General features: G+C 39.7%; 2 protein-coding genes and 1 long non-coding RNA gene across 4 annotated transcripts; 1 reads left to right on the forward strand and 2 right to left on the reverse strand.

Moving 5' to 3' along the window:
• Positions 1–6,709: 6,709 nt before the first annotated feature.
• On the reverse strand, positions 6,710–11,023 carry LOC109616061. The gene is made up of 2 exons (XR_002197113.2): positions 10,528–11,023; positions 6,710–7,017 (listed from the first exon to the last, which is right to left on the reverse strand). It is a non-coding gene; the product is annotated as an uncharacterized LOC109616061 (long non-coding RNA).
• gmfg (glia maturation factor, gamma) lies at positions 7,023–12,154 on the forward strand. Its single transcript, NM_001304163.1, is given in 7 exon segments — positions 7,023–7,085; positions 7,473–7,569; positions 8,729–8,778; positions 8,873–8,922; positions 11,203–11,285; positions 11,476–11,549; positions 11,691–12,154. Coding segments are annotated over 7 exon segments (429 nt in total). The 5' UTR covers positions 7,023–7,082; the 3' UTR covers positions 11,763–12,154.
• Positions 12,155–13,910: 1,756 nt separating this feature from the next.
• Positions 13,911–23,457, reverse strand: paf1 (PAF1 homolog, Paf1/RNA polymerase II complex component). 2 transcript variants are annotated; one of them, XM_010892190.4, is made up of 14 exons: positions 23,216–23,457; positions 22,281–22,310; positions 21,050–21,142; positions 20,755–20,876; positions 19,082–19,148; positions 17,603–17,704; positions 17,376–17,481; positions 17,129–17,197; positions 16,859–16,962; positions 16,659–16,775; positions 16,368–16,496; positions 15,851–15,956; positions 15,550–15,631; positions 13,911–15,149 (listed from the first exon to the last, which is right to left on the reverse strand). In XM_010892190.4, exons 1-14 carry the CDS (start codon positions 23,263–23,265, stop codon positions 14,719–14,721), a joined length of 1,608 nt encoding a protein of 535 aa, XP_010890492.1. In that variant the 5' UTR covers positions 23,266–23,457; the 3' UTR covers positions 13,911–14,718. The 2 variants fall into 2 exon arrangements, with proteins under 2 accessions (XP_010890492.1, XP_010890491.1); XM_010892189.4 differs by having other exon boundaries at positions 22,281–22,316.
• Between the last annotated feature and the right edge of the window lie 978 nt (positions 23,458–24,435).

Below are 24,435 nucleotides of genomic sequence, written 5' to 3' on the forward strand. Positions count from 1 at the left end.
AGTATCAGAACTGGATCACAGTGCAATGGAAGAAGGTGGCCTGGTCTGATGACTCACGTTTTCTTTTACATTACGTGGATGGCCGGGTGCGCGTTTGCCGCTTACCTGGAGAACACATGGCACCAGGATGCACTATGGGAAGAAGCCAAGCCAACAGACCCAGTGTGATTCATGTGGATGAAAGGGTTAATGCTTTGGTATATTGGTACGCACAGTCTCCATTCATGAATTTGGAAAATGCTAATAATGCTAATTATGGACCGGGACAGAGCTGTCTAAAGGACTGTTTAAAAAAATGACTATGTGCCTTCAGGAAGAACCCAGGGTAAGTGTACTTTTACCCCAAATATGACTTTTGGACAAACTATCCCTTTAATCTACACAAAACACACCATAATGACAAAGGGAAAACATGTTTTTAGAAATGTGCCAATTTCTCATTCAGACATCACATGCCAAAATAAGCTCAGGTGAATTCTGTGTCATTTCATCACCCTTGTCTCTAGAACTTGACTGGTGTGGCAAATTAAAATTATTAGACATGATTTAGAAATGCATACACCTGTTTAAATAAGGTGTCACACTTCACAGCGCATGTCAGAACAAAAACAAACCCATGAAGTCCATGGAACTCTCCACAAACCTCAGAAATTGCATTGAATTGTGTAGAGGCATAGATATGTGGCTGGTTATAAAAACAATGCTGGGGCACTTTATGTTCTCAGGGGTACAATGGGCTCCGTCATTGTGAAGTGGAACAAGTTTGGAACCACCTAGGCTCTTCCTAGAGTGACCGCCTGGCAAACTAAGTAACCGGGCATGGGGCCTGGTCAGGGAGGTGACCAGGGACCCAATGACCATCCTAACAGCCCTTAGTCGTTTCCTTTTCCTCATTGCTGCTTGGCAAACACTAGATAGCATGTAATATGCTTTTCACTCAAGAGTGGCATCCGTCTAGACTTGAACCCCACTGAACATCCATGGGAGAGCGGAAGACGGCAGTCCACCGACACGCCCTGTCCACTCTGACAGGGCTTTATATGATTTACAAGGAAGAATTGGAGCTGCTGCTTCAGGTCTACACATGAACTCTGCTGAACAGCTGTCAGGGGAGCTGAAGATCGCAGTTCACCGCTGCTCCCCATTCGATCTGACCGCGCTGGAGAGGATGTACAAGGAAGAGTGGGAGCTGCTCCCCAAATCCAGGTGCACAAAGCTGAATGAGGCATCCCAAGAAGACTCAAAGCTCCATGGTCATCACTGCCATAAGTGCTTCTACAAAGTACAAAATAAGGGGTCTGAATACTTAGGTACATTCAATATTTCTAGAAATTACTTTCTATATAATTCTGGGTTGTTGTGTGTAGATTTATGAGGGAAAAAAGTTATATTTATAACACAACTAAATATGGGGAAAGCAAAAATTACTAAATACTTTCCAAAGCCACTGTATAACCATAAGAGACAAACAAAAGTATGGCACTAGCCAAGCACAACATCTAAAAATGGGAAAAGTGTGCACAGTTCATAGACAGTTTCATTTACAGTAAAATGTTTCTCTTGGGAAGCTGTGTCAAGCCATCAGGTTGACATTCACAACAGTGAATGCACATGCTAATGATACACAACTAGAATGAATCACCATGATTTATCCAATGACACGAGAATATGATACATTGGCTTTGTTGGTTCTAATACAGTAACACAGCAGTATCATTGTTAAAAAAAGTAAAAACAACACCCCTTAACTGAAAATGCAGATAGGAGAAGGAGACCCTAGTGTGATCTGGATAGTAGATGTGAAGTGATGATCAAAGATGGTGTCCAACATACTAATGCTTAACCTTTATTTAGGCCAGCTAATCATAATGCAGGATAATCAGCTTCATGGTGAGATAAAGTAGAGCACATTATTGCCATCATCATCACTTCGGTCAACACGTTACCATGCAGTGTGCATGCACAATTATATAGATCATTCGTCCAACATCTGTGAGCTGGATAAAGCCAACAACTAGGCCTAACTGGTGATTCTCTTGGCAACAAGCCCAGTTAAAGCTAGAGCTTATTTGTCTTAAAGCAAAACACAAATCCTACATTATCTTGACAGTCTACAGCCGAAGGATATGTAATCTACATGTCTGCATGTATTCTTAGAACAATAAATACTACCCTATATGATTTATTACATTATGGAATATATCAGAAGAGAAAGTGGTAATGGGTTCACATGTTGCTACTGTCCACAGACATGCCCCAATGCCAAACTGTCATCCAAACCACCCAGCATTGCAATTAACACCGGAGTGGTGCATAATTCTTGCAACGCCTAGTTTTTTCTATGTACGTACACTAGACGTCCACGTTTTTAAAACCATTGGCTAGTTAATTTTATCACACGAGGAAAAAGTTAGTAACTTTTTTAAGCCGGTTGTTAATGTAAGGTTAGGACCAGGCATGCGAGTTTCCTCACGTTCGCGATAAGATATATGGGATGATATTTTTTTAATATATATATATATTTTTTTTTTTATACAACTACTAGGCTAATTAGTTAGTTGCTAGCGAACGTTAGCTTAAGGCACCAATCCAATACGAAATGTACACAGTACAGTACATACCTTACGTGTATATAGTTCATTTGTTAATAGACGTAACAGGTAGTTAGATAGTTCACCAACGAGTTATAAACTCGATATGAAACAAAGGAGGAGTTCACGTTATCTTGCAGCTTAGAATCTGTTAGCACGGTCGTTAGCAATACATGCTAACTTACGTTTGTCAACCCTACACAGTTTACCAGGCAATACATGTCATGAAGATAGGGCAGAAAACATAAAAATAAACCTACTTTTTGGTGGACAAGTGTGGTGTTTTCGGAGCACAACTGCTTCAGGATCCTCCTGCACGGGTGTTTTTGATGGGCTTGGCAACTAGTTAGCTAGCTAAGCCAGTAACGGTAGACGAACGCTAACAGGCCTTGATGAGACGATGGCTTTAGCCGACCAAATGGATGAGGACTGGGATTCAGGGTTGGTATTGTTTTTCAGTAGCAACGTTGTCGTTGGAATGTTGCTCTGTTTATCGCCTGGTTAAACGATACAGTCCAACTCGCAGTATAAATGTTCTCCAAGGTCCATTTCACAAAAAACGTCAGGCTACATCCACATCCCACCGCCAGCTTCTCGCAGTTGGTTTGTTTACGTTTCTGAATTGTCACTTGTTAGCTAACGTTAGCTCGCTAACCGATTAAGTAGCTAGTGGTATAAGCTAAATCGCTGGTATTAACGATAGCATTTATTTGCTTCATTAGATTTAACTAAACGCTAGCTACAGCATAGCTGGATGAGGCGAACATTTCGATCCACTGATGTTGTAGATGACCTTTCTTTGAAAATAATGTTTTTCTGATTATTTCAAATATAACATATAAAATAATCTAGCTATGTACAAAAATGTTTACTTAAACACAAAAAAATATGGAGAGCTAGCTAGTACGCTTTGAGAATTCTAGCTAGCTACTTCGATTCAGACTTGACGCAGTACGTCGAGACCAACGTAAAGGCGTTTGGGCGGGGTAAACAAAGAGGAAAGTGCCCCATCTGGTGGATGAAACGCAAACGCCTACACCGCTCCTTCCCTCAATAGCCCTTGACAATATTGCCTGACTGCGACTTGTATCCTCCGGGAAAACCAGTTAATATGCATGAATAACAGAGGTCGAGTCACAATTTCCCTGTGACAGATTGCAAGCAGGCTCCCTGGGCAAGCCAAAGGGCCTGGCACGCCCTCATTACCTCATTGCCCGTCTAAATAAAATGTTATAATATTGATAGCATACGAATACGATAATAAGAAGCAAGCGTACAGAAAGACAAATCACTGGAGTGAGTTGAACAACCTCTGTGTTTCCTATGAATTTGATTCTGCATGATCGAATATATAGCCGAACATACTTTGGCTTCATGGGTTGTAGTAAGACAGGATGGGGGCGCTGTTTCATTTGCTTACATACTTTCTCTTTTGAGATTAGGTGGCAGTAATGACTGGATGTGGACTGCGTGAATCTTTAGTTTGTCTGTAACGGTGCAGTAATCTGCATTATCGGTTTGTTGGTTATAATAATCTATTTGTGTGTAATTACAGCATTTTACATGAACTGGATTACAAATTAGATGGTTCGAATCCAGAATGCTTCAACAAAGTTGGGAGGTGAGCAGCTCATATCTTCATTTAATGAAGTGAAATCCTCAGAAGACATACTAAAAAACAATATTATAAAACAAGTCCTTTTAAAATCAAGCGTGAAGCATTGGGAACAGACTGTTTTATTGATACATTTACTTTCTTCTTTTTAATTTATTAACTGAAATAAATGTATTTCAATCATGTGCTTAGCTTCTCAAAAATATACAATCATTTATCACAGCTTTCACTTTATGCTAATTTCATACTCTACACCAGTGGTTCCCAACCAGGGGTACTAGGACCCCTGGGGGTACTTGGCCTCTCCACAGGGGGTACTTGAAAACACTCATGACACCATAGACTTACTAGGGAAATTAACATGAGGGGGTACTTCAGGGGTACTGAAAGCAGTGCAAAATCATTTTGGGGGTACAGTAACTGAAAAAGGTTGGGAGACACTGCTCTACACGACCCATGACAATTGACTGAAAATCATTTTCATAATTTCTGTCCCCTAATCAAAAGTGTGATCAATGAATCTACAAATATTGATGCAAAAACATAACTTTTATTTCAACATTAGTTTTTTTGTCTAATCAATTGTGACTCTGCATATCCATGGGCTGAATGAGGGGGACATGCTCGCTTCGGCTATAGACCTCCCACCTTCATAATAAAAGGTGAATATGGGGACAGGTCTATGGTCAGGAATCAGGTATTGGCCCAAAAAAATTCCTGAACCACCTCTGAATGGTGGAACATTACCCCACATAATTTAATTGAGGAACTCAAGCGTTGCAAGACCCAAGAAGTGGCTTATGTCCTACCACCCCATCTTCGGATATGGCTGCACGCTTGTTGTGTTTCCTCCACGTTGTCCAGGCACATGGACAGTTGCTCAATGGCCAATGATATTGTGCCACCATTGTGTTGGGTTTTGACCAGGTATAGGGCTGCTTTATCAACAAAGATCTACTTGTGATGGTTCATAGCAGCTCAGTTTTTGTAGTTTTGACCCGGTCCGGGGGCTCTCTGATTTACTCCTCTGCCTTGCTGTCTATCCAGCTCCATTTTGAAAGACATTGCCTATGTTTGCCAACTTTATTTATATGGTCAGGTCGTTACCAGTTGTGGTTACTACAGTGTATTAGTATTATGTCCTGTGTTTCACAGTTTTGTATTGTACATAGGAAATCCATTGTGACCCATGCTAGCTATACCAAACTAACAGTTAAGATAGTGAGACGTATTAATTCAAGGCTGTCTATAGGAAAACTTAAAGATGGAGTAGTTTAAAGGTTTTTTTTGTCAAATGCAACGAACAACCAAGGGTCATCCTGCTCAATGAAATTCTTGTGACATGGCACCTGATAACCACATACATAGTGAGAGTTAAGTACAAGAGTATATAAGCGAAAATATAGCTAGACATAAAATAATTAAATAAAGCAACAATATACATAACACTGTACACTAGCAGAAGTTTAAAAAAATAGTACTGTAAACTAGCAGCAATCTGGGTAGTATTATTAAACATTTAGAGGCAAGTATGGCAGTAATATACATAACAGTGTAAACTAGCAGGAATTGGTAGAGTTATTTAATTTTTTACTGTAGATACATATGAGTGCAATAAGCTTATGAATGGTGGCTAAGCACACCAGAGAATTAAGCAGAAACAAAATACACACAGTAAAAAATATAGCAAGAAGAAAAAACACTGTACATAGCAACAGTTTAAAAAGAGTACTGTAAACTAGCAGCAATATTGGTAGTAGAATTACATATTGTAGATATGGCAACATGCCTGACTGAGATGTTTTAAAAAATGCACTCTGGTTGCATTATCATCTGTATGAAATACATTTCCAGCTGAAAAGTACCACCAAGCAAAATAATCACACACGGTATGATTTACCAATGCTAGTTAGGAATACTGCACGTTCAGAAATCGTTACTTTCTTAAAGTCAAACTGATTGGAATATTCACATTGAATGCTTGAGTCCTATCAACACCCGCAAGGCCTCAGTACAGAAAGCATATTGAGTAGACAACATTGTTTGGGGTAACTATTTATTTGCTACCCCCTTTCCTGACAAAATGAGTATTGCAATCCAGTGTACTGTAAACAGTTATCGCCCACAGTATTTTCAACCAGACTACCTCTGAGTGAAACTGTCGGTTGCACTGGTCTTATTCGCACTTCATTGGTCAATAATGCCAACGCCTTTTTTTTTTTTTTTACCATAGCTTGTCTATATCTAGCAAAGATAATTGAAACCAGAAGTGGAAAATACATAGAACTACATTTTAAATAGACATTTTGGTGAAATACTGTAACATTCAAACTGTAGTCAAATGTGACCCCCCCCCCCCCCCTCCAATACCAGAGTCACTCCTACGCCCTTGTTTGTACTCAATCAATGTCAGATGTGTTAAAAAATAGATTTTTTAACTATAAGTGGTGAAATATTACCAAAAGTCTTGTGTGAATAGTACTTTACCAAAGCAACAGAAAACTGCAATAATGATCAGTTTTATTTGACTTCACCCATTAAAGAAAGTATGAAAAGAAAATATAAGATTTTAGTTATTGTAATATGGGCAGGATTTGTTGTTCAATTCAGAGACAATAATTAATCTGAGCAGATAGAAGACATCCATTTTAGTCAGGCTTGAGAAGGTTAGATCTGGCTCTGGGGGAGTGGGGGTAGTGGCTGGAGTGTGTTGGTGGATGCTCAGGTCTTCGTCAAGGTCTGCCCTCCCCTACTGTAGAATGTGCTTCGTAAAAGGAGGATCTTAAGAGTGAGACAGCATCCTGTCACAAGCTGTTGGCAGAGGAGGAAGAATCTCAACAAGATATATTTGCAGACAAAACAGGACCTCTTCTAGAATGGTATGGGAGAACTCTTATTTCTACAATATTGTACTCTTACGAGAAACATTTTCATCATGGACGACTTTAGGTTGGAAAGGGTTCTATGCTAGTGTGAATATTTTTAGCAATTTCTCTTTTCCTTTCTATGCATACTCATGACACAGGAAACTGCATCGTGCTGTGATGCAACAAACACTTCCTGTCTAAATATGTTACTTCGATTTTATTGTTAACATTTATGCATTCATGAAAACCTGCACTTCAGAAATTATACTCCGACTTCTCTCACTAATACTGAGTGAAGTGTGATAAAAAGCTTTCAATGACATAGCCTAAATGTCCATGTGACGTGTCAAAACATACATGTACCACCATCGATTAACCAGTTTCATTTTAACGTTCTAGTCAAGCTCTCTGGTTGTGTGCGAAGTGGATGAGAGTCTGAAAGAAAAACTGAAGAAGTTCAGATTTCGAAAAGAGACCAACAATGCAGCCATCCTGAGTAAGACTTCATTGTAAATGTGTTACTCAGTCACCCAGCTACCATCTATGTCACCTGATCCAGTTAAGCAACTAACATACATTGCCCTCAGTATTTGTGGTTATTTCTTTACCATTCGAGTATTTATAACTTTTACTTTTACATTCTCCCTATATTTCAGGACCAATCAACAATGGTTCTGGGGCAGATTAATATAATGTCCAAGTTTAAAACATTTGTTTAGTTTTTGGTTCCATATCCTTTGCATCCAATAACTGCCAAAATTCTCTGACCCATTTACCCAATCAGACTCAAGATATCGTCTCTGGTGATGCTCTGCTAGGGCTGCAGTGCAGCTATCTTCAGTTATGCTCTTTTAAGTGTATTTTTACTATATTGTTAAATGTACGTCTTATATACAGTTGTGCTCAAAAGTTTGCATACCCTTGGAGAATTGGTAATGTATGTACCATATGTAAAGAAAACTTAAGTGAGCAGGCAAAACTCATGTCTTTTATTTTTTATGGGATTCAAATTCAACTGTAGGTCATAACAGAATGGCACACTCATAATAAAATCATGGCAACAAAGAAAAAAATAACTGACCCCTGTTCAAAAGTCTGCATACCCTTAGTTCTTAATACTGTGTATTTCCCCCTTTAGCATCAATGACAGCGCGCAGTCTTTTGTAGTAGTTGTCTATGAGGCCCCTCATGCAGTTTTTTTGCATGATCCATTATATTTTCAAAATCAATGCCAACATCACAATTTCTGCCTGGGTATGCAAACGTATGAGCACAATTCAATTTTCATTTCCACTCTTAATTTATATCTCAAGATTGACATGGCCAGTTAAGATCCTTTGACTTATGCTTTGGCAGTATGTTTGGGGTCATTATCTTGCTGTATGATTAAGCAATATGTATCTAATCCATGCTAACCTTTTGGAGAGGGTTCCATATCTGTCAGAAGTTTCCTTTTTTTATTGTGGTATGTTTACATTTGTTATCCATTGTAGAGGTGTTCTTTGGCCTTCCAGACTGCTGGCCATGAAATAAGGGGAACTTAAACAAAATGTCCAACATTTAGAGTATAGAGCATAATAACATTTACTGTTCCAATAATATTGAACACTGTAATTTATATGACTCTATTAATAATAATAATTATATTCCCTCAGTGAAAATTGACATGGAGAAACAGCTTGTGATACTGGAGGAAGAGTATGAGGCAAGTCATGTTATCTTTGTTAGATCTTGAATGTCCCATACATAAATGACTGTATCAGTAGTAGTTAAACCCAAAACACACTCTCACATTTCAGGACATTTCTTTGGATGACCTGAGAAATGAACTTCCGGAGCGGCAGCCAAGATATCCTTTAATGGCCTATTGGAATGAAATAGCACAAGGTCTGAAAGTAACTGCCCATTGAAAATCTCCCTTTTAAAAGGTGAACAATACCTTTTAAAAGTGAGATTTTCAATGAGAAGTTTTAATAATGCAGAAGTCTTTTTTACACTTATTTTCACTTATGTGTTTGTAATTTATCTAGCAGGTAGTGTTTTATGTTTTTAGACATTCCATATAGATCCCTTTACAATTTCCATTTCAGGTGTTTTTTTCTCCCATTAGTGCCTTACCTCCAACATATCCCCATATTTATACCAAGTCCTTTTATAAACAACTGGACTCTATTGTAAATCTAATTTATCCTGGAAAATAACACATAGAACAGGTAAACCTTTATAATTTCTACTGAGAAAGGAACACGTCCTTCACCCTTTTCAACCTTTGCTACTGCTTTTAATCTCTACGGAGACATGGTGATCCACACCGAAAGGGACTTTGGACTTTTTTGATCTCCTGAGTGAAACCTATGACCTAGAAATAACAGTGTGTGACTTCCAACATATTTGGAATCGTTGACAATGAGCAAAAATGGCAGTATAAAATAAATACAGGTTATTTAAAATCTATTATATTATACTAATATAATTGCTCACATAAATTGTAACTGAGCCATAGGGTTAGCTTTGTATAAAGATTTAAAATAATGAATAGACTCGAAGATGGTTGAAGAGCAAACACAAACAACAGAAAACATCAATCCCACAAGAGACTTCCTTCCCACAATCACATCACCCTATGGTATGCTCCAAGGGACTAAACCCTATGGCAAACAAAAGGATGCATTATTACACTACACACCCAGATAGAATGGTCTGTCACAATAGTCATATTCTTTTTATTTTACTTTTTAAAGAAAAATCTCAGTGTTAAGGTATACTGTAGGAAATATTTCAGGAGGAAAAAAAATTTGTATATACATAAGTAACACAATAAAATTAATGCATGTAAAATCCAATTGTCATGGGGAAATGCAGAGAACTCACAAATCAAGAGACAGGTGGTTGTTTATCTTCATGATTCTCAATTAGAACAATAATTAACAAGTTCACACCAGTGCAACAATGGTAATAAAGCTTGGTAGAAGATACAGCTTACCACTTTTCACACTGGTTTTAGTGTGAAAACAAGTACGAATATATGTACAATAACCCCATATGTAGTGTAAAATATGGTGGAGTATCTTTGATGTTAAGGTCAAGAACCTTCCAAACTCAAACAATACTGGAACATTTTATCCAATTACCTGGTTGGCTCTGCCAGAAGGCTACAAGTGTATCTTCCCCAATATGACACCAATAACACAGAGAAATCTTCAAAATAATGGTTAACTGATTACAAAATCAGAATGTTGCAAATTGAATATCAGTCTTCAACTGGTGAACTTCCCTTTGAACTGATACCCAAATCATATTGTTCACATGTCCTTTATTAGCATTAGTGGCCAGAGCAAGAATAGGAGGATCAACACTTCCAAAACCTGACCTCTACCATTTATTACAGTTTGAAAAATCTCCAAATAGCAGTCTTAAAAAGAATACTACTCATACTAGTATTAACTGTACTCACCCACGTCATTCTATTGTTTGAGTTACCTCATACTATTCCTTCCCAGAAAAGCAGCAATGTTCTCCCAAATTCCTTGGTATCAAATTGTAGTCAGAACTTTGTCTCACCACAGCAACTCCCAAAAGAGTTAGGAGAGTTTAAAAATCCGACCTGCTTCCCCTGAGACATTCTGCTTCTTGTTTCTCACTGTTTATCCAACCAGGAAGTAAATTGTCTCAGCAAGTGTGACTAACACCTGACTAACAACCTCAGTTAGCTTGTAGCCACTCAGCCCAGAGGGAGTTGGTCTGAGGCTTACACAGGCTTAGATCTAATGTTTCCTTTTAATTGGCCAATCAGTCTAACTGAGCTTTCTGAGTAATGTAACCTTAGTTTGCTCAATAAAAACATTGACGCCTAGTTGCAAAACCACTGTGCAGACCACCACACAACCACCAAAAAGCTAAATAGTTTCTCCTAGTTAACCTAACATAGCAAGTGTTAAAAAAGGCTTTCTGCTTACCAGCTCGGACAAATCATTTTGGTATTTCATTTTGCTCCAGGTTGCAACTATATCTATTGGGGAGGTGCTTTTTTATTGGTTACACAACAATGTTGTCTAGATTATGGGAGAGAAATCAGGAAGCTTTGAAGTTTTTATTGACCAGTGACTAAATTTCCTTGACAATAGCTTACATTTATTGTTTACAGCTACAAATATGTCCATACAGATGGCAGGGTGTCCTACCCACTGTGTTTCATATTCTCAAGCCCAGTGGGTGAGTAATTGACCGTTGTGTATGGAAAAGCCAAGCGAACCTGTACCCAAACAACCCTCTTCACAAAATTACTTTTGAGGGTAGGATTATGATTGAAAGTAGGGATAATATTGAACCAATGTTTATCGTATGGTGAGAACAGAAGGTTCTGTGGACGTCTGTAGTTTAAACACTCTGCTCATCTCCACAGGGTGCAAGCCTGAGCAGCAAATGATGTATGCCGGCAGCAAGAATCAACTGGTCTCCACAGCAGAGCTCACAAAGGTAAGAACGGTTCTGTTATTGAATCATATGAACATAAACTCAAATGTCAAATACACAAAATGTACATTAACGGAAGTTGTAGACAATCTGGTTTGAAAAATTAGCAACTTTAATCTGATTCCGCCCCTTTTTTGTCAATAGGTTTTTGAGACCCGAAACATAGATGACTTGTCTGAGGAGTGGCTGATAAACAAACTGGCTTTTTTTCGTTGAAAAAACAAAAGTGCATGTAGTGAATGTACTTAACATATTGATGAACTGAAGCTACATTTCTTAGTTGCTTCATTGATTCTTTTGAATCAATGAAGAACAAGGAGGTCAGGTTTATGTTTTAATTTATAACCAACAATTTTCAACACAATTGAACCCTCTGGTAGGTATTATCATCAACAAATGATAGTATGGAAAATGCACATGACTACCACATATGGAACAATATTGAGTCTGTTTACCTATTTGAAAACAACTGAAATACATTAAAAAAAATCCTTGTTACACAATAACAAATCTACTAGAAATACAGGCTTGTTTGAATGGAAAAACAATGGCGGTGTACATTTGTACAATAAATTTTTTGTAACTCATTAAAGATTTCACTTGAATTTAATATGGCAGTTTCAAACTACATTTGTCAGATATTTCACACAGATGCTCTTGATCTTACACAACAAATAAGCTGTTTCATCTTAACTTTTCCAAGTTATTTCATTCTGAGGCACAATGATCTAATAGTAATTTTGGTTATTTATAGAATCTAATAAAGTTAGATATAGAATCATTTTTAAATAGAGTGGCTCTCAAAATAATTCACTCTCTTTTAGACTCTCCTCCCCATCTTATTGCTACAACAGGAGATCAAGATGGAGTTTTTGCTGCTGAACAATTAACTGCAAAATGATTCACCCCCTTTGCTAAAAGAAATCTGCACGAGCAACTCTACTCTATTGTCTGTGTTAAGTTCCAACTGTTTTCACCACAGCCACGCCAGCCAACCTCTCCAAGTTGGAATTGTTGTGTTAGTGATGACCCTGACTATAATGGTGAGTAGTTTAACAGATGCATTATTGGAGGTAGAGTCGTTGGTGTAGGGAGGCGAGTGCATGCAACCGTGCAGTGCTCCAGTGCAGAAGGATAGAGTACGGAATGTGCATGGCCATGTTCATAAAAGGCAAACTGTAAGTGAACAATTCAGTGATCCACTGAAAGATGTTTGGACTTCTAACTGGTTGTATTTGGGAAGATCTTGTTTAGGCTTGTGTTTAAGTTGACGTCAGCATGGATTTTGGATGTTTGATTTCCATCTCACTAATGCGGTTGGTCAGCATTGTTTTTGTGGTAAAGTAATTTGGAGCAATGTCACTAATGATGTTGAAGGAGGCTTATGGTAGACAAATGAACACTCAGTTCTCTGGTCGGCGTCACTGCAGTCAGCATGCCAACTGCTTCCACACGTAAGACTTGTATGGCATTGTGTAACTATGCATTTTAGAGAAGCATTTATATTGTCCCTTGCACAGCAGTGGGGTAATGACCATGTGGTTTAATTAACTTCTGGATATGACACGACTGTTAAGTGATTGGATCAAATGCACTCTAATAGTGATTCAAACAAATGTCCACAAATATTTTTCATTTCAGCTCACAAAACGATACCAAACTGGAGTAAATTAAAGAGGGCTCATTTATCGTATGCATACTCACCAATCTGTTCGTAAACCATGCATGCGATCACCGAGATATGTAAATAGGAATGTTTGCTTCAGAACATTTGTAAATTAACACAGCCATGGCTATGTATATGCCCAATACCAAGTGGTAGAATAAGAGAACTGCTTCTGAAACAAAGTTCTTGAAGTGAAATATATTTTTGGGAAATGTGTGACTTACATTTTTTCAAAAAGTTTTTATTCCATTGCACCTTTTCATGCAACTTTTAATAGGTTACGACATGCCATTTGTCATGATAATGTGATGTAATTTGTAAAGAATCCATATAAATGGTAGTAATTTGGTAAATTATAGTGTTGCGTAAAAACATTCTTGAATATTATAACAGAACATGGGAAATGTAACAAATGTGAAAGTGATTTTGATAGATGTTATATATTTCCCTCAAGCACAGCGTCTGGGCAGATGTCATTTTGGGGTTTTCTTGAAAATGTATTTTACAGGCAAAATAAAATGTCATTAAAGGGCACATCCAACTGCCCTCTCAGGTTTACAGCAACAGGCACTTTGACCTTATTAGGATTCATATTTTCAAGACTGGCAGTCTGGCATCTTACTCATGATGCGCTAGCCAATAAATGCCTGCAAAACAAACAGGGCCATACACTTTCTATACACCATTGCTCAACAGGATTTAGTCAAAAGGAGTTTATTTGCCATTTATGTTTTTCTGAAAGGATCTGATGAATAGACGACATTAGCACCATCCCAAGAAAAGCTTTCTTGATTTCCAGGGATTTCTGCACACACATGCGTGAGGTCTCAAGCGGACAGAATGAGTATGTTGATATGTCTGTAATGTCGGTTTTTACCTCCTGTCTCAGGAAGTGATGTAAGACCTTTCAACCCTGCTTTCAATGCCTGGTGAAGACCTGAGGTTGGGAACATACCTATCAATACAAATAACTTGGGAGCATTAAGAAGTGCGACACATTATGCTTTTGATTTAACAAACATTTTTAACAAATTTATACACAGGAAAATCTGCTTCCACACCACATTCTGTCACAGAGTGATGGAAATCAACAAACCATAAAGACAAACTCAGACTTAAAAGAACAGCTTAAAAGAAGCAATAGAAATAGGTAGGAAATCAGTTTTGTTCAACGAAGCATGTGCTGTACTCACAACTACTAAGATCATGGCTCCAGCTGTATCTATGAGCAAAACTTTTATAGATGTAACTGACAGGTACCCATAAGTTCCCGAGAGGTGGTTGCTCTCCTAAAAGAAAAAAAGGGGGGGGCAGACTGTATCTCCCAACAGGAATACGTTGCTAGTCTCAGACTGACCCTTTGATGGGCAGGGCTTTTCTGAGGGTGGGTCAGCCAAGCTTGTTCTGAAGGCTTGTTAGCCAGGGCCAGCAGACCTTGGTGGCGAGGTGTGGCCGGGCCAGCACCGTGGCCGGGCCAGCGCTGTCGCGGCAAAAAGGCCCAGGCTCTCATTCACTGTCAGTGCCGTCGCTGGAGTCTGAGGCCTGCTCACTGCCGCTCCCGCTGTGGACACGGCCGTCCTCGGAGTGGTCGCTAGCGCTGCTGTGAGCGGGGGACACGCTGCCGCTCCTTCCCTTGTGGCTTCCCTTCTCCTCCTCGCTCCCGCTGCCCTCGTCCCCGCTGCTCTGGGCCGCTCCGTTCTTGGGCTCGTTGTCGTCATCGTCGCTGTCGTCGTCGCTGCCGAAGATCTCCACCTCGTCCGCCAGCTTCACCTCCTCCTCCCCACTCTCGCTGCCGCTACCGCTGGCCTTCCTCCTCCGCTTGGCCCCCTCCTCTTCGTCATCCTCAGCTCCACTCTGCTTTCCATCCTCATCCTCCCGGTCAGAGTCACTGTCAGAGTTGTCTCCCTCGCTCTCGCTACCTTTCTCCTTCTCGTCACCTGGGGAGTGGAGACAAACAGGTACAGACAATGTAGATCAGGTTTGGGGCAAAATAGACCATTTAATTTGTCTTTTGAGAAATGTAAACTATTCACTTCACAGTGATTCCATGTATCGACCGATCAATTCCCCCCCCCCCCCCATTAAAAACAGTAATATGTCCCAGGCCACATTTTAACATCCCAAAATAGATCAACTTTGAACTGCCTTTTAATGTCCACCACGTTAGTTTTGACAAAAACTGATCCAAAAAGAAATGTGCAGCCCTTTGTTGAAATCCCAACGCAGCCTGCGATTCAGAATGATTGCCCATCCATGACATAGATTGAAGAAGCAGTGGCACATGGACTCTGCAGACACAGCAGTAAACATTGGGGAGGACAGAGGTGAAAGACTGACCAGAGTCCTGCAGTTTATCCAAGTCCATGTCCTCCTCTTCATCCTCTGGTTCATGGTTCTCCAGCTGAGCCTTACGTGCATCCTAATGGAAAACAGACACATGGTCATTTATTTTCAGGTCTGCAAATGAATATTCTCCTGCCTACACCTCAGCGCTGCATTTACAACTCTATCAGTGTAGACATCCACTTAAAAAGCTCCTGTAAACAGTTGTTTTCAGGGACTAAGTAATACCCAGTGTAATGACCAGAACTAATCAGAGCCATCGCCTACAAAAGGAGGGATTGATTATCCGTCTCACCTGTGCCTCCAGCTCCTTCTCATTCATGTCTCTGTGCTTACACACCAGTACAGCGTTGGTAGTGGACTGGGCTCCAGCCTTAGCTCTCCTCTTACTCAATCGCACTCTGCAATCCAGACAACAATTAGAACTCCTGTCTTTAGGCCACAACTGACTTCCTTAGACTCAGTATTGCATTTGGAGTCAAGAAAGTCAGATTTACATGGTGCTGTAAATACCTAACTTACTGATTGAACTAGATCAGGAAGTGTTGTTGCATGTTAGTTTACTGCTAACCCAGGTCATGGAGCAGAAGCCGACCATTCATTTTCACAATGTTTAATCTCAAAGGGCCATTTACACATTCAATAGAATTGGGCATCCCATCTGTTCTGCAGTCGGCCTTGAACTTTGGGTCTTGGAATGAGTTGTGCTCCCCTGCTAAATCCACCCCCCTATCAAATCAAAACTGTACTAAAGTGAATACCACCTCACACTCCTGTTGATGTAAATCCAACAGCCCCTGGTCATAAGTTACCTGGTCTCCAGCTCATTGTAGTAGACTCCATCGCCATCTCTGAAGATAAAGAAGTAGTTCTCTTCGTAGCCCTTGCTGGCTTTGTTCTTCACGTTCCAGTTGTACTCCCTGGCTATCTTATAGTCGTAACTGAGAAGAAAAAAATAAACGTACAACAGTAAGTACGTATCGGAGAGTGCAGCATAATTATGAAGGCTCTGTGCTTGGACCAGGTAAGCCAAGTTATTAACAGAAGTCTGTTGTAGTGTCCAGTACAATCAAGGTAAGTGGAAATCTAGTCGGATTCCTTACAGATCATCAGGCATGTAGTCCAGCTCCTCTTCTACATCTCTCTTGCGCTTGCGGATGGTTTCCTCGTTGGGCAGGAAGTAGGCCACAAACTGGTTCCCTTCCTCATCCATCATACCTCTGCAGAGCACCACAACCATTCAGAACATGATGCAAAGTGACTTATTGGAAGACACAGAAAATTAACACGTCCGTCTCCTCACCTAATCATGGCCTGAGACATCATCTCCACTCCCTGGGGTCCTGACATGTCTTTAGGCGCAGGATCAGAGTCAAAGATGACCTGAGCACATGGATTAATCCACATCTGGGGAGAAGAGAACAGAACAGAACACACAAATGCTTAGCCTGTGCCATAACACATTAGGGCTGGAAAACCGCAGATGAACGGGTCCATCTTTGGATAGACACAGCGGACATTACACAGACAGCCAACAGCAATGTCTGTCCTGTTAAGCTTTTGTGATGCTCACTTTGAAGTCTGGGAACACAGGCATCACCTCCACAGGAGTGACTCTTGGTTTACTGTAGTGCTGGACAATCTGGGGGAAGAGGAAGAACCAATAACACACGCAGTGTTCATAACTTAAATACATATAAAATGTGTTTGTGAACCGTTTCCCTTTATTTAACACCAGATTATGGTTGAAGGTCTGATAACATTCAGAAAGAGGAAGGACACCTATTCAAGGCATTGAGCCAAACGCAGGTTTCTCTCACCGGTTTCTGCGCATCCTCAAAGGTCTTTTCAATAGCAGCAATCTGGCTGTCCCTATCCTTATAGATCTCCTCTTCCGTAAACTGCTGTTTCACAGACACACCAATCCTAAGCACAGGATCCATTCAAGTTAAAGAAGCGGTGGGACAAACAGAGGAAACACTATCCAATGGGAGGTCACGTACATACTGAACGTGGAGGTTTGCTAGCCTATTAGGGACAAACTTACTTGACTTCCACTTTCTCATTGGAGACTCCATATCTGTTGAACTCTGTGGAGATGTACTCAGTCTTCCTCATCCATGGGACCACCTTGGCATGCTGCTGAGATCTAGAGAGACAACCAAAGGCCTCATAATCACTCATTACTGAAAACACTATGTCCAAAAAAAGATAAAACCAGGGTAACAAACATCTACGATCGGCGGTTTAAAACCTCAACTAGTGCAACACAAGGCATCTCTGACACCTGCTAGTAGTGGTTGTGACAAACAGTGATTTTGTGCAGTTGGGCTGTACGCTGCTAGCAATACTCGGCCCTCATTCAGGGGGGTTGCGGTTGGTGGGTGTCCCTTTGGTTGATGCCTGGCAATGTGGTTGGATTGATTTCCTGCCTGTTGGGCCCTGTCCGGGGCCTCCCCCGGGTAGGGCCACAGTGTCACCGGACCCCCCCGTCTCAGTTTCCAAGGTGTTACGCTGCTATATTATTGTGCTGGGGGACATGAGGGATGTACTACTAACTTTTCTCAGTTTCCTCCAATTTTAAATTTTAGAAGGAGATGAGGTCCTGGTCCACACCTGCGGATTACCTGGTTTGGGGGGACCGTTGCTGTTGCTGTTCCTGTCCTTGTCCACCTGGTCATACTTCTGACCTAGTCTAAAATCAAATATACTCTGGATTTAGCCCAGAGAAATTTATTTATTATTCCAATTGGACTCTTAATATCTCACCCGGCACAGCCAGAAGAGGACTGGTCACCCCTCGGAGCCTGGGTCCTCTCTAGGTTTCTTCCTAAAATTCGGCCTTCTTAGGGAGTTTTTCCTAGCCACTGAAATTCAACACTACTGTTGGGGTTTAAGGCCGGGTGTCTCTGTAAAGCACTTTGTGACAACTGCTGTTGTAAAAAGCGCTTTATAAATACATTTTGATTGATTGATTGATTTTGGGATTCAAATGTAGCTCTTACATTTGAAACTACAAATGACTATGACCCCATGTCGTAAGCTGAGCTGAAAGGCTCAGGACTTCTTACAACAGAGTCAAGACCAGGCCCCTTATCAGACAAGGGTAAGGAATAGAAAAGCATTAGTGCTTTCAATTCTACACAGAAGAACATACAAACTATTGCCTTATGATTTTCTGAATAACTTTGTTTTACATTCACTTTGACAATTTTAGTAGGCATTAACCATATTTATAAAAAAGCTTTTCTTAATTGCCATACATTCAGGTCAAAGTAACCATAAGAGGATTAAAACACCTGGATTTCTGAGCATTCCTGAATTATTAGGACATGTTAAGACCTTAACATCGGTGTTCCAGTGGCTTATTTGTCCTGGGCATTTGCTAGAATGGTAGAAGCTGACATAATGCTCCCCGTAAAAAGTGATTGGCTGTTGATTACATCATTCTTTTAAAATGGGGCACAGGCAAATGTTTACACTCCTCTAGGCCACTGGATATTAAATGGGAAAGTATTATCCATACCTTTTTGAGCTGGATGGAGCAGTGATGTCTTCTTCTAATAACTTTTCATCAGCTGGATCCAGAAGAACTAGGAAAAAAATAAAAAACATATACTAAAGAAATGGCTTTACTACACAGGCCTCATAACCACAACCAAAATATTATTCACTTCCTTGCATATGGAGCGTATGGAGCTTACAGAGGCAGACTTTTGACAGCGAGTTAAAACAAACTTTTTAATTAAGAGCTCAAACCATACAAAGAGGAAAGACTTGAAGAGAGAAATGAATGCTCAAAGAAGCTGCCCTGAACCAACTCTATGCTTAGCAAAAATGATTCATCTAGGATATCTTAATATTATGAAATATATATAATATTGTCTTCAAATGGACATCTAGAATTCAGTCGGTATTACACATATAAACACATAGATCTGAGATCAGTGGCCACAGAGAGGGATCTTCCCCGGGATCCAAAGAACAGAATTATTGAAGAACCAACTATACTGGCCACTGGACCAGATGTCAGGCAAAAACATGTTTTTAGAAATGTGTGCCAATTAAGTGGTGGGATAAAAAAAAAATGTATATCATGTAATTTTGGCAGCGGTCACAGCTTCACATTTTCTTTGGGAATGCCGCTTCCAGCTTGTTTCAACTGGATTTAGGCATTTTCTTCAATTTTCCCTAGCTGGTCCTTTCAAGCCCAATGTGGTTCATGTACTGGCTTTGGCTGGTACACCCAAAAAAGACCAACAGACTTATCCTTAAGCCACTCCAGTGTTGCCTTTGCTGTGTGCTTCGAGTTGTTGTGCTGAAAGAGAAATCCTCACCCAAGTCTAAGGTCCTGGGTGCCCTGGATGAGGTGTTTTCTCAAGGAAACTCTGTGTCCTGCCATTGAGAAGCATCCCGATAGAATGATCCTCCCACCAGCATGCTTGAATGCAGGGATGGTATTATCCGGGTGATGAGCGCTACCTGGTTTTTTCGCCAGACGTAGAGCTTGGCATTCAGGCTTAATAGTTAAATTTTGGTCTCATCATACCAAAAATGTTTCCTCCTGTTCTCGGAGTCCTTCAGGGGCCATGTCATATGCCTTTCACCCAGGAGTGACTTCCATCTAGATGCTCCACCAAAAACAACTGATTGATGGAGTGCTGAACAACTGGTTGTCGTTCTGGCAAGTTTTCCCCATCTCTGCAGAGAAGCACTGTTATAGAGTGAGATGGTCACCTCCCTTCTTGCCCAGTTACTTAGTTTGGCTACATGGCCAGCTCAAGGAAGAGTTTTGGTGGTTTTTCATAACCATCTCCAGACCTTTTCCATGACAATATCATCTAGGGATTTATGGAGAGTTCCTTGGACTTCACAGACTGTCTTTGCTCAAACATGCATTGTGAATTATGCGACAGGTGTGTGCCTTTCTAAATCAGGTCCAATCAATTGAATATTCCACAAGTGGAATCAAATCAAGTTTAAGACACATCAAGGTTGAAAGGACACAGGACGCATCAGAGTTCAATTTGGAGTGTAATATCCATTTTCAGTAAATAATTATTGTGTATAGATTTATGGGAAGAAAACAATCATAAATTAAGTCTATAACAACAAAACGTGGACAGTGAAAGGGTCTAAATACTTTCCAAAGACAATGTAACTGTGAGTGGGGGTGATATGTCTGATTCAAAAACATACTGCTGGGGTCGACACGGTAGGTGTCTGGGTTGATGAGGTCGATGGTGACCCCCAGGTCAGGCTCAGTCAGCAGCTCATGCTTGTGTTGCTTCTCTAAGGACGTAGCCTTGTACTGCACAAACCTGTCAACACCAGACAGATCAACATCCATCTAAGCACCTGCTACAGTAGAAGTGTGGTATTTTTGTGAGAAGTAAGTAAGTGTGTCTGAACTTTTGACCGGTACTGTATTTAAACAATACATGCAAGTGTACATTTCTATGGCAGAATAAACTTGGCAAGAACAATGGTTTACCTATGCTGGTCAAATGGATATGTGATGAATTTTGGATCAAACGGGATGTCTGGCAGACTGTTGCAGTACTTCACCCGACAAACGACTCCAGACCTGGGAGACATAATTGGGATTTGGGACAAAAATGGAAGGAAAGAACATTATAAAAAGAAAGAATCATAAAAATTAACTTTGAAGTTGTCATCAAAACAATGTATTCTGTTTAACCAGGAGGCCAAAAACAAAGCCATTCATATTCAGGCAACAGCTATGTTTGTTTTAGACTGTATGTATACTGCTGTTTTGGAAAGGCTTTTATTGGTAGACAGATGGGGAGGAAAGACAGCCACTAGCATCACCCAAAAAAGTATTATATCCTACAAATTAATACAAAAACTTCTCTCATTCTGCCAAGGTTTGTCTAGCCATCAGTCTTACAGTGGGCAGTTAAAGAACACCATGTGCTTATAGCGGTCATAACTTCAGATTAATATCTAGCCTGTTTTGTAGGCTCCTGAAAATTGTTAAGTATCCCAAAAAGGCCTGGACGAGGCATTGTAAAATCTATTGCAGTTGTTGAAAATGGTGAGGAAAGTTTGTTTTGCAATGCTCTAATGTACATAAATCTAAGAGACCTCATAGCCCACACACCAACCCATTACTAGTACTCCTTGTAAATAGCTGTATTCTTGTTCTACCAAGTTTCCCTTATTCATTTTAATTGTACTCTGTTGCACCGTATTCCATTAGTTACCAATCTGCATCCATAATTTAATCTACATTTGCATTTTTGTACTCTGTTGTTAAAAAAAGCATGTGATAAACTGTTTTTTTTAAATACAAGGGTAGACTTATATAGACTTGTTAAACTGAAATTACCCAGATCTCACATGGTTTATTGCCTCAGACTTAATTACTAAATGTACAAAATGCAAGATTGTTTACCTAGTTACTTGGCAATAAACTGCTAGGGTGTTTAAAGAAGCTGTCAGTCACAACTTCCTCATGAATATATGCTCTGCCTGTCAGCCAGTCTTGAAATATACTGGTAGTAACCCATGAAAAAAAAGTTCATTCACAAAACCTTTTATTGAAAAATAAATAAATAAAAAAGTTAGTTGAAAGGGTAATTTTCTTCTGAGTGACATACAGTAGTGAATACATGGATATTTCATACTGCTGATATGGGGGTGGGGTCGATCAGCTCATTACATTTTGACCCTTTTGAATGCAAAACAAACTGCACGCTTACCGCTCTGGAACAGTTCTGTGTGATGAACTCCTAGACATGTGAAAAGAAAAAAGCAAGTGTTGTTAGCTAACTGGATAAGTTGAAACACCAAATAAATAAATGAATAAATAATTCAGACTCCATTTCAATACTTCAGCTCGTTAACATATGCCAGGACAAATTAAAATGTACTGTAAATCATGACTACTTTGCAATTACTTTCACACAAAATGCCAACCAAATGAGGAAATTACAATAGTTTTTAATTCAACGATATAACATCAAACACACAGTATACAGACCCAGCCAGAGGGATTACCAAAAAAAAAAAAGGAAAACTACACATCCAGATCAAGTTAACTCAAATAATGACAAAGAAATCAGAGCTGTTTTGTTTACCATTATTTTCAAATACATTAATACGTTTCCACATCAGCTAAAATAATATTTGCAAATCCGGAAAAATGTACCTAAATGTTACAGGGATAAATGATATACAGTACTAACGTGCCATGACAGAATCGGTTAACCAGAACAGTATGTCACATTTGGAGACATCAACGGTTGTGCGCATTTTGTTTCCAAGACAGTCAGTGCAGAATAGTTCACTGTGCAAACATTTACGAAATACGTGTTAGTTTTGGGGATAAGGTTGTTACACGGGTAGAATCTATAGACGGAAATGAATCGCTATACATTTGCCGCGGGCCACAAAGACAAAACAGCGCTCCTATTTTGACAACAACGCCGAGTAGCAGCGATAAATCAATAGGCAAACATCACTAGCAATCACATCACAGGCGGGAAGTAATACTGTGAAAAAACGTTATTTATCTAATACCGCAGGATACATTCTTGACTTTTATGAAACTACAATACATGAACGCAACAACAACAAATCCCAAGTGCAGCACCTTTATTGTTGGCTAACTTTAGAAAGCGGAGAGGATATTTACCTGTGACCGTCCGAGTCTCGCTGGGCTTGGGTCTGGATAGTTGGAGCCATGATCTTCAAAGAATGATCACGACTGAAAGCACACCTTATAAATTCAGACAACCGATCAATTCACCCCTTAATAAAACAGTTTATCTGAAAGACAATTAATCCTGTTTCCTTGCTAAGATGTGCTAGTACTCCATAGCACTGAGAGGTTGAGCTCCTTCTGCTTTTCAGCCCCGCGACTCGCTACTGGTAGGACCCCTAATATTTTAATGGGTAGCTTACGGAGCTGCCTGAAAATAATTGCGTTGCAGAGAAAATCGGAGACACTTTTGGAAAAAGTTACATATATTTATTGAAAATCCGTCTTCAAAAGCATTTGGATTGACAATGCTATAACGTCATATTTAATTTGTAAAACAATACTTTGAAGTACAGTATTTCACTTTTAGCCATTGCTTCTTGTAATTTAAGCTATAGGTATACGCAGATTGAGGATAGGCCTAACTCTTCCATGACAGCTTAATTTTATGGAAAATATTATTTTGATATCAAATTGTTCAAAGAAAAAAACAAATTCCTAATCTCAAAACACATATATTTTGCAAGAATATGTGTCATGATTAATGGCATCTTTGCATTTATGTTGTGCAGGTTCTCCAGGTCAATGGATAACAGCACTTGTATGGGCTATTGTTTGAGGAGATGGAAAAATACCCAGCGAAGGATCTGACAACAAAAGCAAAGCTTTACTATACCCATATTTCACCATGTTCGTCTTTCCATGCTTTCATTAGGAATAGAAGCACTATTGAAAAACGACATGGCTACCTTCAAACAGCTTGTCTTGAACTTCGCAGACTTTTTTAAAGCTCATATGGATCAGTGTAAACAGTCAGTTCAGTAACAAAAATATATTCTGAAGCACCAATCTGATTTCACAAAGAAAATAAAGGTTTCTTGTAGTCTGGATCACATGATGTTTAAGAAATGATTTATTTAAATTGTCTTATCATAACTTCTTACTTTGATGAAACACAGCAGTTCGTGGCTGCCTTTGATTCAATGAGCACATGCATACCAACATGTTCTTTAGTGTGACAGGCACTTGAGACAAAGGCTTCTATCATCAACACACATGTAGCCATTTCGTAGTGGTTCCCAACCTTTTTCAGTTACTGTACCACCGACAGAATTCTGCTCAGCCTGAAGTACCCCCTCATGTATATTTCACTA

Source organism: Esox lucius, chromosome 1 (assembly GCF_011004845.1).
Source record: "Esox lucius isolate fEsoLuc1 chromosome 1, fEsoLuc1.pri, whole genome shotgun sequence".
Classification (NCBI taxonomy): domain Eukaryota; kingdom Metazoa; phylum Chordata; class Actinopteri; order Esociformes; family Esocidae; genus Esox; species Esox lucius.